Source organism: Tubulanus polymorphus, chromosome 7 (assembly GCF_964204645.1).
Source record: "Tubulanus polymorphus chromosome 7, tnTubPoly1.2, whole genome shotgun sequence".
Classification (NCBI taxonomy): Eukaryota; Metazoa; Nemertea; class Palaeonemertea; order Tubulaniformes; family Tubulanidae; genus Tubulanus; species Tubulanus polymorphus.
The window spans coordinates 2,782,675-2,799,774 of NC_134031.1; the positions used below are offsets into that span (position 1 = coordinate 2,782,675).

The following is a 17,100-nucleotide window of genomic DNA, read 5'->3' on the forward strand; positions in this document are numbered from 1 at the left end:
TCATGACGTAATCAATATCAGACATTTCGTTCCTAACTCTTTAGAAGCTAGTAATAAAACTGCCCACCACTGGTTGCTATTTCTGGCCCCATGTCCGAAAGCCTGGTTCGATAACCGTATGGATAAAGAATGCTCCCTTATCCGATATATACTGGACAAACACGATGTTTCTCATGCCAGATGAAGGAGGCATCACATTTCCCGATAGAAACAGAATAACGCTTAGGTATGGCACTTAAATATTTGAGTGTATCGGTAGGCGAATGTCTGTACATTTTTTATTGCAGATAATGCTGTTATATCTCAGTTTTCGGTATCAGAATACGCGGGTGGGGTTATTCAATTCCAGTTTCCCCTCATGGGACTGAACGACAGATCTCTGTATTCCTGTCTTTCCCGTGTGATTTTCTGTAGTTTGTAAGCGATAATCGACGCCAGACTCAAAGTAACGACCGTCATGAGCAAAGTAGCGCCGATCAGATACCTCGACTTGGATTCTTGTTCTAATTCCAGTTTCGGGTTTAAAGCGTCAGCTGAAAGAAAATGAAAGTTTTTCCTGTCACAGGTTGTACCATTGCCCGCAGTGTCTAGACACGGGGACTGAAACATCACTAAATAAGGCTTTGTTTCTATACCGTAAGACTGGCAAAACGTACCCATTCTTTCTAACACCGATTCCAGGCAAACGCGATCGTGACCAAAACATTTCGCTATATCAGTGTCTGCGGGGTCGCAAGGTTGCGCAATTTTTGTATCATTTCGACAGTCTCGAGCCCGGGTCATAAGGCCTACTCCACATCTGTTTGAGCACTGCGTCCAGGGTCCCCAGTATCCGTGTCGCCGGTATAGTTCTGAAATAACATATTTTCATTAGGGCGTCATAGTGGCCGTACAACCCATATCTCAGTTTCAGGAATACGTACCGAGCGTTTCGAAGGTCGGGGTTCTGTTAACGGCTGGGATTGGTACGAACTCGGCCGCTAAATCTTTCGATAAACTAACATTGAATTCGTCGGTACTGTTCTCTACGCCATGAATTGTAATTTTCGTATCGGAAAAGCCGCGCAGTTGTAGTTGGTCAGTTGTGCTATTTTCGACGGCGTCATTTTTATTGGACAGGGATATATTGAATTCAGTGCGTAACTGCATGGCGTCTCCCATGCGCCGACTGTTGCCTGATTGCTGCGATGAAGAGTTAGTTATTCTGATTCGGGATTCAGCGTACAGATTATCATCAGCCAACGATGATTTTGCATTCAACACGTCGAATTCAACGTCTGCGCTGGACGTCGGTTCAGTTACCGCTGTACCGATCATTACCGTTTGGTCGTAGACCTCCGACATGCCATGATGCGGGGATGTATTCAATGGTGTCGTTGATTCGGTTCGGGGTGAAATGGTCGTCCCTTTGGCTTTTAAACTTAATTTAGCAAGCTTCGCTCTGGTTTGTGTTGTAGGATACGTTTGCATTGTAGGCACGACACTCTGGGAAAAAGTGCTTGACCTTTTTGAATTTAATTCTACAAATGTTTCTAAAGTATCACTAAACGTGACATCGTAATGGTCTTCATCAGGTATTGACGTTGAATCAACGAGTAGATCGTTGGCATAGGATGAACCCTCGTCGTGGAAATCTTCAGAACTATATTCGTCATTTCTTGATAAGTCATTTTCAGATGCGTCCGAAGTCATTTCTTCTGTGACTTCCGCGTAAGCCGTAACAGTCTCGCTGTCATCTTCCAAGGCTTGCATCAAGTTGATGAATTTATTGTGTTTTTCGACCGTTTCTTTCAGGCGGTTTTCGAGCTTCGTTACGCGGTCATGGTCGCGTAACTTCTTCGTTTTCTCGGGACAACTCCGCCGGCGACAAACCTCGAACTGAACGCGACTCGACTCGTCCGTGAAACAGGCGGAGTGCTCCGTAGACGGGCAGACGCGTGAACGCGCCTTGATGCCTTCGCCGCAACTTTTGGAGCATTCTGTCCAGCGCGACCAATGCGGCCTGATATCCGGTGCTGACAAAAAGTAAAAATAATGACTTATTGAAATCGTTAATTGTCGGTTAATTCAAAATGGGATCGCTTACCGTGTTTTCCAAATACAATGCAAAGAAGGTTAATGACCACCAAATAAACGCAACAGCTGCTTAAATTCGTCATGATAGAAAAAGATCTAGGTTTCCTCGGGTTGGATATTTTGAATTGTTTTCAGACAGAAGGGCGGCCCAAATTCGTTGACCGTGATAGGCGAGGATTAAAGCGTATATAAAGAGCAAAATGACTTGATGCGTGATGCCCTGTTCATCGCATAAAGTTATCAACTGCCATAGTAAAACAGGTACCATGATTTATCAGTTTCAAACTTGAAACAGTTCACGCGTTGCTGCGCATGTCGCATAGGAACGTCCACGTGATAAAAGGTCACTAACACTCTGAAGATGGGTATAAATAGGCCACCACCAGGCCTCCTTCCGTCCGTGAATTTGATGATGATAAAGCTTTTTGAAAATGGCTGCTCATAGACTTGAATCGAAACGATAACATCCTCTTACAATTTTTCTTCAATTGTCGGCTTTATTCGTCGACTGAATTAGACAGAGATTTATCTATGAAAAACCAAAATGGGCAGCAGAAGTACTCTGCCCGAAACGTTAGAACCATTACTTTCTTGCTGTTTCTTTTCTAATTGTTGCTTTTATCCTACTGCCGGTGCTTAATCAAAATGCTTAATGATACTATGATGCGGGATATCATGGTATGGGAGTTACTTGGAATAATACCTCTCAGGATGGGTAGACGTACTCCATGCCCGTAAACATCGGAACCATATAACATGCTTGCCGTTTGTTCTACAACCTTGAGCTTCTTCATTCTACTACCGGCTTAAGACTGATACAATCTCTTCAATTACATGGTTGAAGTAGGCTTTGGCCGAGTTACAAGAGTAAATCCTCAACCTACCCAGTCTTTCCGAAGCCTATATGTAGATGTTCCAGAGTGGTAGGAATTTATTGAATCATCCGTTCTGTAGATATTCCAATAAGTTTCGTATCGCTATACTGTTGTTAATGGGGAAAAAAATAAATACAAGAAAACATTATTTTCTGATTTAAATACGCGTTTTATAAATAATTTTATTCGCAATAGAATTCGTATATTTAAAATAACTAATGATACTCTTTACGATATTTAAATTATATCAGTTATGTACAAACATATGATATCTTTTAGATACATGTATATATAAAGCTAAATAGATCATAAATAGATAAATGATAAGCAGATAATCTCTTTTTGGAAGAGATCTAATTCGTTGAAATGAAACAGTCGAAAACGCCCTTCTTCGTTCTAAATAACCAAGAAGAAGGACCTGATGCAATTTTCATTTTACGTAATATTTCATTTTTTCAACGCTGAATGAAACTGAATGAATTAGAAGTATTTTAGGAGAGTGCCTTCCTCGAAAACTATGGATTATAGCGAAACGAAATCTTAACCAAAAGAGAAAGTTTAAGGCGTTTTGAATGTTTTATGATTGAATGAAATATTTGAGGGCGAACAATCCCTTTTCATTGGAAAGCTATATAACCCATAGTTTAGTGAAAGGTAAACGAAAAGTTATAGTCGAAAGCGTTTGACCATCGACGGCAAAAGTTCGAGCGATGGGATCTACGATTTAAACCATCACGGCGTCTCTGTGACCGGCTAACATCGACCGAGACATTTCTTCAAAATCCTGAAATATGAATTCAGATCATAATAAGAAAAAGGTGAAGAATGAATATATGAGCCGGGACTCAGTTCCACAGTTATCGGCTAAGGCTAAACGCACACGACGATGCAGGGAAACGCTCGTAGTTTCAGTGTCCTGTTTCCGCGTTTCCTGTGTCTGGTTTCCGTGATCAAACATGTTTGATTCCATGTTTATGTGTTTCCCTATGTGTCGTGTGCATTGGGCTTTGGTCTATATATGAAACCGTCCCTAAGATACGAGAATAATTACCGCTATTTGCTGTAATGTTTCAGGATTCACTGATGACGATCGTTTCTGTTTGTTAAAGTCGCTGGAGCTACGAGGCCTCGAATCAACTTTCATAGGACTAGCAGCAGCTTCGGAGCTACCGAGCGTGGCGGCGCGGCGCCGGACCGGGGTACTACTCGGTTTCTCATCTGACACCCTGTTTATATCCCGTAGACGCCTAAGGTTGGTTTCTGATAGGCTCAGTCTCAGATCTGGGGCCGTTTTAAGATGTTCGATCGTTAACCGAACTGCACCTCCATCTCCCGAGCCAGTACTGCCGATGCTTCCCTGGGATTTCCGTCGGCTTTTCACACTCGACGACGTCTTGCGGTTATGTAACGCTTCCGTGCTGGCCGACATTTCGTCCGATTTTTTCCTTATCGACTTCATATTTTCGGTTTTCTTGCATAGTTTCTCCTCGATAGAATCCAATTCTTCGGTCAGTTCTTTCAAATGCGACGCGATGTGCGTTTTCTCTTCGGCAGTTTCCTCTTTCAGACTGGGCGCTGAGACGGACGAACCTCGGGTGGCTCCGAAACGAAGAAGGTTGTTCAATTTGAACGGTTTATTTTCGGGTTTCTTTAACTTTTTATTCAACACGTCAACCTGTAATTCAAACACATATTCAACACATTTCAATGAATTAGAAATGCAAATAATCCATGGGCCCGAGCTTCTGTCGAAGCCGAACAGATATTTGAAAATTCGGTTTTCGTACCTTCAGTTGGGTGGATATACGTCGTTGTTTTAGTTGCGTTATGTCCTTCACAATCGTAGTTTCCGATTCATCGTCGGGAATTCTACCATTGAAAACTTCTTGCTCAGGATTCAGTGATAATCGATTGGAAACTTTCAACTAAAACGAACAGAGAAAAGTAACTGATAATGTTTCAGAATTAGAAATGTTTCAACTGAACGAATTTTGATATCTTTGTTTAGGTTATCGCGATTTTGCTAGATTCATTCTGTTACAATACATGAGGATTAATCAGTCAGAATTCAACTTGACCCAATATACCTTTTTCTGCAATTCCTGTTTTTGCATCAATAGTTCGTTTAGGAGTTGCTGTTTCTTTAAATGCACTAGTTCTTGTTGCCACCTTGCGTCCTGTGAACGCCGTGCATTTTCGGCGTGTTCTACAAGACAAAAAAAAATGTCAGTAATCTTACAGTCGTTTCTTCAAATTAACGCGTCGTCGGTTATCTTTTGTTTTGTGGGCTCAGGTTTGTATGCGCAATAGTTCAAATTGAATGTAGGTAAACTGACCACCAGCAAACATCCGGACAATCGATGCGAACGAACCGAAATGAACCGAAACATTACGTGGGATAAACAAAAGAACTGTAAATAAATGTACATTCACGTCCCACGTTAACCTAATAAATAGTGGCCTGTTAAAAGCAAATAAAACCATGAGAATATTGCCGATTGAAAAACCAGGTTATGTTACTAATAAAACGACAATAACTGTATATGAAAGAGTGACTCAACCAGTGGGAAGGTTACTTTACACGAATTCGATACATTTATACGTAATTGGTATTTTCTGCAGTTTATGCCCCTATGTCGGATACCTTGAGATCGGTCAAATTCCTTACTGCCGCCGTCCTCTAAATCCAGACCTTCCAAGGAAATATTACCATTTTCTCGCGGACAGTCGTCCTAGAAAAAAATGACGCAAAGTATTTCGTAATTATTATTAGTTTTAGAGATAAGCTGGCCGGACCTGGGTTCCCCGATTCTAGGGTATCCATCCACTCGTTAAGATAATGTGACGCCAAGATTTAAGTTGAGAAACCATGAATTTACAAGATTTCGATATTTAGGGTTAAGCTTATATATTCACCTCTACCCGAGCCCCGAAGTGCCCGGTCCCGAAGTGAGCTCCGAGCAGATTTGGAGTCGACGCTGAAAGCGCGTCACCGTCAATCTCGTCTGCCGTGCTTTCGGTCGATGTTTTCTTCTGCGATCGGTGACGCGGACTCAAGGTCGGTTCGTTGTCGGAAGCATCCGACCCATCGCTGCTCAGATAAATCTTCATCACCGGTCTGACGGGGGTCTCCAGTTGTTCCCCGTGTTTCGTAACGCCACCTAGCGGTAGATCGATCCCGGAATCGTGTAGAATAGCGCTCTCTGGTGGTTCGCTGGCAGAACTAGATATGCTGGAACGGTTATCCGACGGTTGGCGTTCGACTGGTTTATGCAACTGTTCATCGCCGTCTGTTTTTACCGAAATCCTCAACACGGGTGACTCGTTTGAAGGCAGTTGTTTCTGGTGAATTGAAACGTAGCCGGGGTCTGGCACGAAATCGGGCTTCAATTCTTTCAGCCATCGATTGAAATCGTATCGATCGAGAGCCGCTAACGTGAAACTGATGCTAGATCGGTCGGTTATCGTAAACTCGAATCCATGTTTATCAGTAACTTCAACTTTGGCATCAACTGTCGATATCGATTCTATATTTCCTTCATTTCCCGCCTTTGATTTGTATATATAGATGCATTTCTCATGCAGAATGCACCACAATTTCGAGTATTTACTTTTCAAGTCTTGAACACGAAGGTACGATTTAATTGTAGGCGATTTTAAAGACTCTAGTTTGACTTTGGGTTTGTCTTTAGTCTTGCGTCTGTTCGTAGACGTTCGGCCAAACGTGAGATTGAATTTTGATTTCGATTTATGTTCTTTGGCGGCGACTGATTCTAAATGTTCGAGTAAACTGTTATCGATCGAGATTTGAGATGATTTCCGTCGCGCCGTCTTCGTCATATCGTCCGTATGGTCGGTCGCCAGGACGTACGAGACGCGCCTGCGCGATAACAACATCTGTAAGTCCGGATCGATTTTCTTCTTCGATGACGTCACGGCCGTAGTAGCGGATGTGACGTCACATTCATCCGAGTGCGAATGTCGGCGGTGCTCGGTGACCAGGCCCGTCTTGCTGAAGAACGGTTTCGGATGCAGTTCTAGTGCGCTGGGAGTTTGTAATTTCAACTCGACGCGGGATGATCGTCTGTTGCTCGAGGTCGGTTCATATCCGCCGTCGATTCCGTCCAAGTCCTCCTCGCTCGTATCCGAATCTGAGTTGTCCGCGGGGTCGGGACTGAGAGCGGTAGCTCGCTGCAGTAATCGCACCCAGTGATGGTGATCTCCCAGCGAAGACGCCGTAAACGTGCGCTTTGAACCGTCTATTTTACTGGTGAGAACGACGTGGAACCGATTAACCGTCATCTTCCCTTCGTCGTCCAGAACTCGCATGCCGGTCGTATCCTCGCGACTTATCGATCGGAAACAAACCTCGTTAACGCTAAAAGTCGGCAGCACGAGAACGTGTGACGTAGTAAGCGCGTTTTGAGAACCGAAAACGCACAGAACCATATCACTCAGAACGCACCATTTTCGTTTGCCATCGCCTTGATCGACTAACCAACCGGTCTTATCTGGATTGGATATTTCATCGGCTGTAACCTGTAGAGGTCGGGTGATATCCATATTCTGAGTGTATATCCGACATCGGGTACGCAAACCGGGGGCCAGCTTCAGTCGTCGATCGCTTATAGATGGCGCTGTATAGGATTTATCTCCTGGCTCCCCGAACTCGCACCGGATGGCTTCACTTGCGGCTACCTGTAAAAATAAGGATGAGTTCAAGATATTTTTGTTTATATAATAAAACCAATTGCGGTTTGAGAGTGTTATATCCCGTGACTAAAAACAAATGTTGTGAATAAGAAAATACACGATAACAAATATGAATCATTCGATCTTATCAAACGGTTTAACAAGTTTTCATATGTACGAGTGAAATAGATTTCGATTACCGTTCAAAAACCTGTGCGAATGTCTCGGACACGAATTGGCAGCGCGACAGCGTAAATATCAATACGAACTCAGTATTGTGTACAACAACTGCGGAAATCAGTACTGGTCACGCGATTTATACAGATTTACAGAAATGAGCACCAGTTATTTCACCCCTAAAAGACGCGACGACACCACCATATCGCGGTAAAGACGTCTTTATTCTTTGGGTTAATTGATCGTGTTAAGTGCAGTGTTAAACGCACTATAAGAACGCACTCCTCTCGCGGTCAGCTCTTCCTATTTGATCATTTATTAAACTTAATCATTTTATGGAGCAACATAATAGATCCATGTTTCTACCTTTAAATTGTATGGTCATAATAATGACATTGATAAAAGTTATACATCTAATTTGAGGTCAAACGCGTGCGTGGTAATAAATAAAAGTTGAAAAATTGAGAAAAAAAGATAAGAATTTTAAGCGTCTAAAGCGATATGGTCCAGAAAAAAAATGCAATAAGCTAGATATGAATATCCTTTTGTTATTATTAATTCTCACCGTAGATTTTGTGTATTGATTCAGTTTTCTTGCCTCCAAATCGATTGATGATTTAGGCGCCATCCTAACCTCGCTAATGTAGCGCACTTCGCTCCGCTCTCGTCTTATTCCTGAACTATAGACCGTACTTTCACGGCATTCTGTTCTTTCATAAGCGTTCAGTTTTTTCGAGGCATTTAAACGCGATTCTAACGACGTAATCCACAGTTTTACATCCCATGTTAAATCTCTAGATTTCTTCGATAAATCTTCAGCTTCCAGCGAAGCCATCAGTTCGTTCACTTTAGTAACCGTCTCTTCTGCAACTGCAAGAACACATAATATATACTCGATTATTAAGAAATTAAAAATGTCTTTCGGAGTTTCTCTAACGTTCTCCTGTTATAAACGCTAAGAAAACGTCCGCTCTTGACGAATTGTGTGAATAAAATGAAATAGAATGGTTCTCAATAAACGACCGGACAAAGCCATTTGGACAAACGGGTAAAATCATTTGAACTGGCCGATTGACGTCAAAACAATTTGATATTGACAGTATTTCGGTCCGAGGGAAACTACAACTCATATATATATACAGTGTTTAAGCTATTCAAACATCGATGGGAGATCTAATCAATTCAATGAAATCCGTATTGATAGAAAAATCGTCGTAGAAATGAAAAAATATGACAATAATCACACTACCACTCATGCATGGAATATACATCAATGCAACCCTATACCCTACATCTTCAAATATACACACGAAATTATGCAGATTTGCTGATTTTCTTGTGCTGAATGAATTAGGATTAAGCCTACCTATATTAACGAGTACTAAGTCCATCGATGACTCCGTTCATGGCCAATTTATACTCAATTAGACCCCATACATTGACTATAGTAAAAGCAGCTATCCACACCGGTTCAACCGTATATTACGTCGAAAATGTAACTGAACGTTTTGGCGTGGCTCAATGTTTGAGTTCGTGGGCACGTTTCAAACGGCATTGGTGCTCGTTCAACCGTGTGGCCTGATCTTTCAAATCATTACTGGAATTTAGTTTTAATTATAACGCCTTTCACTGCGTTAAAAAGAATCGTTAATTGGACCCGTCTTTGATGTGGTATGAACAATAAAAGCCGCGGGCGTGACGGCGAGTCTCACAGTGCTCTGCGTTAACACTTTATTGCTTTCAATTTCCTCTCGTAAAAATTCCTCTAATTATCGAACACAATTCGTCGCCTCAATAGAAATTGTATTTTCAGCCTGTATTTTATTTCGTAATAGCCGGGTCTCCCCCATTTTGTCATCACCAGTTATAATACGACGGACCAAAGTTCCTCTCCGAAGTCCAGTTTCGCAGTAAGGTTTCTTTTACTCACTGGGCTTAAATCTTATTACTATAAACTGGTCTTGATATTTGAGATGGGATACGGATGTTTTTCGGATGTTATCAACTCAAAACTAAAGTCATCTGACTTGGAACTGGTCGGAAATAAATATGCGGCCGAATGTCAAAGTGTTCATCACCCAAACCCTGTAGTTTCTTACCTTTCAGCGCTGATATATCCATCTGTTTGGATTCCATGTCTAGCCGATTCGAAAGATAATTCAATAAGTGTCACTATGTGTGGGCCAAAATAGACTGTACACATCCTATAAACAAACTGTTCATCGACTGGGTTTTAATCGTCTGATTCCGGGTAGTTGTAATGTCAGCTATGAGTGGTTTCGCCGAGATTATCGACCTATTTAAGACAAAACGTTCCCTATTGTTTTTCTAGAGAAACTACATATTTCCAAGACTCGAGCTCGTAGTAAAATTAGTCTTGCGCCTGAAACAAATGTTTGTCGGTAAATGAGTCGATTGTGTACACTGAGAAGTTGTGTAAGGTTGTATCTATATATCTCGGAAAAGCCCATAAAATTAGTTTGTTACTATCGCATTAATCACTTTATGTCAAATATTGATCAACGGAATAACCTCGTGCGATAACGATCGAACAAATACCTAAATATTATTTTATGCTATTTTGAGGAGCGCGAGGACTCACTTCATCCGAAAGGATGTGCTCCAAAAATGGTCGTTTATGGATATTGGAACAAAACCATTCTAAGTATCTACATGTAAGTATCTATATGTCAGTGCGCCAGTCAGTGCCGCTTGTCGCGTCAACGGAACCAGTCAATATCCCGAATCCTCATTATAGTGTTATGAAAATAGGCCGATAAACTCGAAATTGTGTAGACCACGCTTGCCACAGCGAGAATCACATAAATTGAATTGAATTGATTTGTAAACAATATGGTGGACAACATCGACAAATTGTACGGAAATGATCGGAAATAAAGGTATTTAAGTCATTTTGATCACTAGTTCTTCGATATACGTGACTTCTTCGTTTGTCCGAATTAATTAAGTTCACATTTCACTTATTATGCATTATTCATGCTGAGTGAAGAGTGAGGCTTAAAATCTTCCGTCCGGATCGAATCAATCAAGAAATGTCAATATTGAAAAGCAAAGAAATCGAATATATATAATAGCATTGATAAGTACCGGGTTTTACTCCCAACTTGGTCCTTGCTCATGATATTCAAGTCTGATTGGGCTTTTAAGAATAAGGTGGGAGTGTCCAGAAAGTATATAGTAGGCCTAGATATTTTTGATAGCTTGATTGGTTTCATTTCCAACACGTTGTAGATATTATTGAATTTGGCCGTGAATGAATTGAGAGATATGTCTCAGATATCGACGAGCGACCGCCCGAAGACCGGCCACGGACGACGCCACCACGGAATAGAGGCGCCCCAGACGGCCCGTGATTCGTACACGCCGCATCAGCGAATAACGCCGGATAGGATCGAACCGTGGACTGAGAATGATCAGTTCATCGACTGGGGAACGATGGAGACTAATATCGATATAACGGGATGCGACGTTTTAGATTTGGACACCGGTTTCGAGTTACACACCAACAGAAACAGAGAGAATTCATCGGAAATAGACGGCCGTCCGAAAACAAGCAGAAGCATGAGAAACAGGTATTTAGAACAAACTCGCTCTGGGGCCATATATCTGAGCATCTAAATTTCAAAAGTTTTCTTCGATTTCAACCTGCTTTATAATGAACCAACCTCATACTAAGAGCCACTATATCTGACAAGGATGGATCCCAGAATGGATTCAGAGGCAAGGTCCCTGAAGCTCCTTGATTCCTTATAAACTCCTAAACGGAGTGCTTGAAACTTCTTAAATTTGACCAAAATGCCTGTAACCTGTTTTTGTCGCTTTGCATCATTCTCTATTTATTACATTGTTCTGTGATTTCCCTTGTCTATATCATACCTTATATTTCCAGAAGAAACAGTCACAATCAGCAAGGAGAAAAACAACATCAGCCGATGAAAACAGCTCGATCGATGTCAGTCGATATCAATGAACTCGGAGACCGGCCTAAAACTGGTCGCAGCAAAGAAAGGTAAAAATGAACACCAGCATACATCGTCTATATTGAACAACTAGATAGGTGTGCCACGATGATAGAACATGAATATTTGAAACATTTTTGAATATCGAATTTTCGGTTTTCAATTAAAAACCTTAATAAAGGAGCGTAATAAACTTGAATCATCAACTTATACAAAAAAACTGGTTTGAATTGATTTCAGTCAGGATAAGACTACTGTAGGCCCTACTATCATTGTATCTTCTGCTTCTTCTATTTTCCTGTGAAATTTTAGAAAAGAATTTCTTTTCATGTAATCAGGAGGTCTTATCACGAGCCACAAGTGAATCCGTCTCCTCCCCCGCATCCAGCTCCGCCGTCAACTTCGAGGACAACTTCAGCCAAAAGACGAACGGCTAAACGTCGAACGTCTCAAGAAAATACAGGTAAGCAGGTATTCAATAACCCGTAGTGGTCTGATGAATGAATCTGTGGTTCTGTGCATTTGATTCACTTGTGTTTCACCTGATGAATGGAAATCATCCTGAAAACATTTGTAACAAGCTCATTAGAAAATGAGATTTGTGTTGTTATCGCTTCTATAAATATTCAGTGTCCTGAACTCTCATCCTCCCCCGACAGGGATTCAAACCTGATGGCATCGAGATTGCCACGGTACGAAACCCTGCCACACTAGACCTAGCGCGCAGAATCATCAGCCAATCAGAAATCCCGTTTTATTTTAGCCGTGTTTTCACGTTTATAGAAAATTTACCTCGTTCCTTGGAATTTACCTCAGCGATTATACAACAAGCAATCTGATTGGTGCCGCAAGTTTTCAAGCGCCAAAGCTGCGCATGTACCTGCGCGCCCGGTCTAGTGTGGCAGGGGTTCGTGCCGTGGCTGACTGTAGCGATGCCATCAGGTTCGAATCCCTGCCGTGGGAGGATGGATGTGAACTCTTAAGATTTATTCAAAATTTCTTCATGCAATGTTTCTTCTTGCAGAGGCGAACATTATTTTCTCCGAAAACCCCGAAATTCGACCGACATCCGTGACGCTATCACGATACCGACCGCTCCCGGCTATCGGTAAATCTCAAAACCTCTCCGACGATCTCCCGGAACGCGAACCACCGACGTTCGAACGTCGCGACGACGATTTAATCAAAATCCACGACGTCCAAACTATCGAAAATCAACTCGCCGATTGCGCGATTACCGACGCCGAATTCATCGAGCGTTCGTACTCGGAGATCGCTCTGTCGAAAACCGACGCGTTGTTCTCGGAGCCGCACGTTCTTCCCGCCGAACCGGAGGGCAACGAAAACCGCGTTTTACTCGCGATCAAACTGCCGAACAGGAAACGCGTGCAACGTTTCTTCCGGCCGTACGAAAAACTGAAACTGGTGCTACAGACGGCGGAGAACGCGATGTCGCAGGATTTATCCGATTACGTGTTGGCGTGTCCGATGCCAGTGATCGAATTTAAAGACATGAATATGTTGATCGGCGAGGCCGGTTTACAAAATAGAACAATGCTGCATTTGGTTCTTCCCGATTAGTTGAAACGTATAGAGATTATTTTGAAATGTATAGAGTTTATTGGTTTCTGTAGACGTGTGACTGTTAGATTCAGTTGAAGAAAATAACTCACAATTATGAAGTAAAACTAATGGCGGATTCTTCGAGATACACAATATCCGCGTAAAATCCTAAATAGGTTCAGAAAAAGATGAAAAGTTCTGGTAGTAAATGTACAGGGCCCAGTTTTTTTACAAAAAGGTTTAACTCTTAAATCGATTTAATTTCTTCAATAATTCAGTTTACCTTAAATCGATTTAGGCCTTAATCCTTTTTGTGAAACTGGGTCCAGAGCAACATTTCAGCTGAATTACTAACAACCACGATCAGACATGAAGAGAGGATTGATGTTTCGCCTCAAATGCTATGAGCCATTTTCACAAAATTTAGAAAACGGCTCTTAGCTTTAGAATCGAAACATTAATCCTCTGTTAGTTTTTTACAATGGACCCTAAAGGTTTTACTTTGTTATTGTGGGTTTTTTCTTCACTTGAGGATTTTCTTGTTGAATCCGTCCGAACCAGGCAGGGTAGAAAATGCTTTTTTACATGCTTGACTTGACGAGTGTTTGTTAAGTTGCTCAAGATATTTTTCAGCGATAAATTGATATAAATCCGTCCAATTTTATTATTGTTATTTTATTGATAGATAAATTTTTTACCATAATGAAGAAAAATACCAACATATCATTGATTAGAGGTCGTTGTAATGAGGGTCCACGATATTCATCGTTTTGTGATAGGAAACGGATTATTTTATTAATCATAAATCTGTGATTAGAAATGTCTTTGATTTTTCTGAAATGACAACTTTGGTTAAAATTGCTGAATTATTTGAGTTTGGTGTGAAAAACTGTTACCCTAAAATGCTAGTAAAAGCTGCTCTCCAGATATTGTACATTGCTATTGAGTAGTTTGTATAAGCTTGAAATAGTTGAACATTCCCAATTTGAACACACAGCGACCAGATTTAGATGGTCGTGATTTGAAATCCAGACGTTAAGGCAATGCTACATGGACATGTACCTTAGAAATGATCAGTTACGAGGCTGCTGTTTTGTATCAGCCATTTTCAATGCTTGCATCAATGATTTGGTCACTAACTTGTTTCATGCCAGTTTATGTACAAGCCAATGCTATCATCTTCTGTGAAGGTGTTGAAATGTTGTTATTTGCGTTGTGAAAAAATGCATACTTATTTATCATTTTATTTTTTCTATTTTAACTGCCAGCGTTGACAACTCTGTGTAACAATTATATCAATAAAATTAGTCGTTTTTCTGTCATTCTTGGTTTCCGTCTCATATTTATTATTCTGTTGTTGAGAGTTTTTATTATCATACGAAATGTGTAAAAAACTGAAAAGCCGCGCTGGAAATAAGAACTACATGTATGATAGTTATGATGCAGTGATTTAGGACAGAATATTCGGTAAGACATGAATCCAGGCACAGACGCAAACTTGAATATATCGATCATATGGGACTGATTCCATTCTTTCTGATCCCCAACCGTTTTAAGATGTTCAACACCGAATAGTAAAATGTGACCGACCATGATTTCAGGCACGCGTTTTGAAGGCAATCCGTTAGATTTGAATATTCTCGATGACTTCGTTATCTTATTTTTTTATATCGGACTGGATGATATTTCTTTTATTGCGTTGAAAGGCTCGTCGGATTGGAATTGTTCAACTCTAAACCGCATGCGCGCGTGGTAAACCGTTTAGCGATAACTGATCGGTGTATAAAGGAATTATACGGGGAATCCTATGACGGGAACTCCGTGATACAAAGCATCTGCGGCCTGGCTGTCTGCTTCATTTTGTATTCACTAATTATAGTAAACAGTACTGAAATACATTCAGCAAACAAATCGGTTCTTATCTTTTCACTATTCGGAGCAGCTCTTCGCGAAATGACTTCAAATTCACGATATATATGAAAAAATTTACAGCGCTGTTTGTGATCATTAGAACGCCCCCAATAAGACGCATTAAATGTCTTATTTGATTTGGTAAATGTCTCATATAGTCGCCCGATTTGTCAACCAAATCGTATATCATATTGGGTGCGTTCAATACGAAAAAAGCTATGATTATGCAAATTAGATTGCGTACGCATCTGCGTTCCTGTTCGGAAGTGTTCATATTTTTGAAGTGGACATCTCGTCTGGCGAACTGAATGGCGATCAAAATTGTAGAAAATATAAAACCGATCCAAGGAATAATAGTCATCATTATGTACGAATAGATTATGATTAGTTGCGCTATCATTTCTGAACTTGTGCTTGTTTGGCAGTTCTTTAAGCCATGTCCGATGGTTTTGATTTGGAAAGTGACGCCCTGCGCGCTTTCTGTGATGGCGTAATAAACGAGAACTGATATAACGACATTCCGGCGTCGAGTCCGAGTTACCAGTCTCCCGACATCCAAAGGAACCAGTACCGCCATACTACGCTCCATGGCGAAACATAACAGAATCCACGAAGAGCTTTTGATTCCGAAATTGATGAGCACCATGCCCAGTTTGCACGTGACTTCATTCACGGCGTAGAACACGTAACGGCCATGGGCGTCGCCGGCCACGATGTAAATTCGTTCCAGGGACTTCAACGAAAAACTAATGACGAAAATCGAATCAGAGAAAGCTAGCGGTATGAGATACTGGAAGGTGCACGCGTCTAACGTGTGACGCAAACGAAATAGAATGACAATAGACAGTAAACTCCCCGTAACACCAGTCACCATACAGGAATAGATGTAAATATTGAACGCGTACCAAACACCATTCTGCCACACTGGATTAGCCGTGACGTTGTCATCTGTCGAGTTTCTATCAGTCATCTCCCTGAGTGTATATGAACTGCGATTCCAGTTTACGTAATTATCACTAACAGGAATTTATTTAAACCTACTACAAAAAATCCGCATTTCTTAAAATTCAGATCTAATTAGTAACCAAACCAGTTTGCATTCGAATCCGAAGCTGTGCATTCAAATTGCCGTTATAGCGCATGTAGAAATTGTAAGATATTCTAACATGTATTTCACAATCAGTTCATTACAAATTGTTTCACCTGAGGAAAAACTCTCTGTGGACACTCAGATTCCACTATGTCCACCATTTTGAACCCGTTATCGCTGCTTCGCGTCATTCTCTGTTTATTATATTGTTAATTCGGGCATGAAAGTGGAGATTTCTAACGACCAACATCATTGGTTAGAGGTCGTTATAACGAGGTTCCAATATATTAATAATTGTTTTGTGAAAGGAAAATGTAATTTAATGGACTTAGGTTAAATTTGCTGAATTATTTGAGTTTGTTTGACGTGAAAAACTGTTACTCTAAAACGCTAGTAAAAGCTGCTCTCTATAGATTGTAAATTGCTATAGAGCAGTTTGTATTAGCTTGAAATAGTTGAATATTTCCTATTTGAAAACAGGGATGGCCAGATCCGAAGGTCCAGTTCCACAGTTCTGAGTTAAGATTTGACCCTGGGTTAAAACATTGAAAATGAACTAACTTTATCTCAGAGTTAACTCTAACTCACAACTGTGGAACTGGGTCCTGAGCATTTACTTTCGTGGTAAACTGTTTAGTGTTGTAAAAACTGATCGGTTTACAAGGGAAATCCTATATGACGAGGCGCGATAGTATAAAAAAGAGTTCTATCTAATTAGCTCTCCAGGCCACCAGAA

At 41.0% G+C, this 17,100-nt stretch overlaps 2 protein-coding genes across 5 annotated transcripts; one reads left to right on the top strand and one right to left on the bottom strand.

Annotated features, from left to right (window-relative positions):
• Positions 1 to 3,120: 3,120 nt before the first annotated feature.
• LOC141908328 (uncharacterized) lies at positions 3,121 to 10,056 on the bottom strand. The gene is made up of 8 exons (XM_074798333.1): positions 9,920 to 10,056; positions 8,386 to 8,690; positions 5,868 to 7,649; positions 5,596 to 5,683; positions 5,039 to 5,157; positions 4,739 to 4,876; positions 4,003 to 4,626; positions 3,121 to 3,735 (listed from the first exon to the last, which is right to left on the bottom strand). The coding sequence occupies exons 1-8, from the start codon at positions 9,954 to 9,956 to the stop codon at positions 3,676 to 3,678; spliced, it is 3,153 nt and encodes a 1,050-aa protein (XP_074654434.1). The 5' UTR covers positions 9,957 to 10,056; the 3' UTR covers positions 3,121 to 3,675.
• LOC141908329 (uncharacterized) lies at positions 7,860 to 14,667 on the top strand. 4 transcript variants are annotated; one of them, XM_074798334.1, is made up of 6 exons: positions 7,860 to 8,030; positions 10,407 to 10,495; positions 11,073 to 11,413; positions 11,731 to 11,850; positions 12,139 to 12,263; positions 12,825 to 14,667. In XM_074798334.1, the coding sequence occupies exons 2-6, from the start codon at positions 10,436 to 10,438 to the stop codon at positions 13,379 to 13,381; spliced, it is 1,203 nt and encodes a 400-aa protein (XP_074654435.1). In that variant the 5' UTR covers positions 7,860 to 8,030; positions 10,407 to 10,435; the 3' UTR covers positions 13,382 to 14,667. The 4 variants fall into 4 exon arrangements, with proteins under 4 accessions (XP_074654435.1, XP_074654437.1, XP_074654436.1 ...); XM_074798336.1 differs by lacking the exon at positions 7,860 to 8,030 and adding an exon at positions 10,593 to 10,720 and having other exon boundaries at positions 10,066 to 10,495; XM_074798335.1 differs by lacking the exon at positions 7,860 to 8,030 and adding an exon at positions 10,579 to 10,720 and having other exon boundaries at positions 10,401 to 10,495.
• The last annotated feature ends 2,433 nt before the right edge of the window (positions 14,668 to 17,100 follow it).

Coding starts and splice junctions, on each gene's coding strand:
- LOC141908328 (XM_074798333.1), bottom strand. CDS start 9,956: ATGGAATCCAAACAGATGGATATATCAGCGCTGAAAG. Junction 8,691..9,919: donor GGATATATCAGCGCTGAAAG/GTAAGAAACTAC, acceptor GTGTTCTTGCAG/TTGCAGAAGAGACGGTTACT. Junction 4,877..5,038: donor AACAGGAATTGCAGAAAAAG/GTATATTGGGTC, acceptor TGTTCGTTTTAG/TTGAAAGTTTCCAATCGATT.
- LOC141908329 (XM_074798334.1), top strand. CDS start 10,436: ATGTGCTCCAAAAATGGTCGTTTATGGATATTGGAACAAAACCATTCT. Junction 10,496..11,072: donor ACCATTCTAAGTATCTACAT/GTAAGTATCTAT, acceptor AACACGTTGTAG/ATATTATTGAATTTGGCCGT. Junction 11,851..12,138: donor ACTGGTCGCAGCAAAGAAAG/GTAAAAATGAAC, acceptor TCATGTAATCAG/GAGGTCTTATCACGAGCCAC.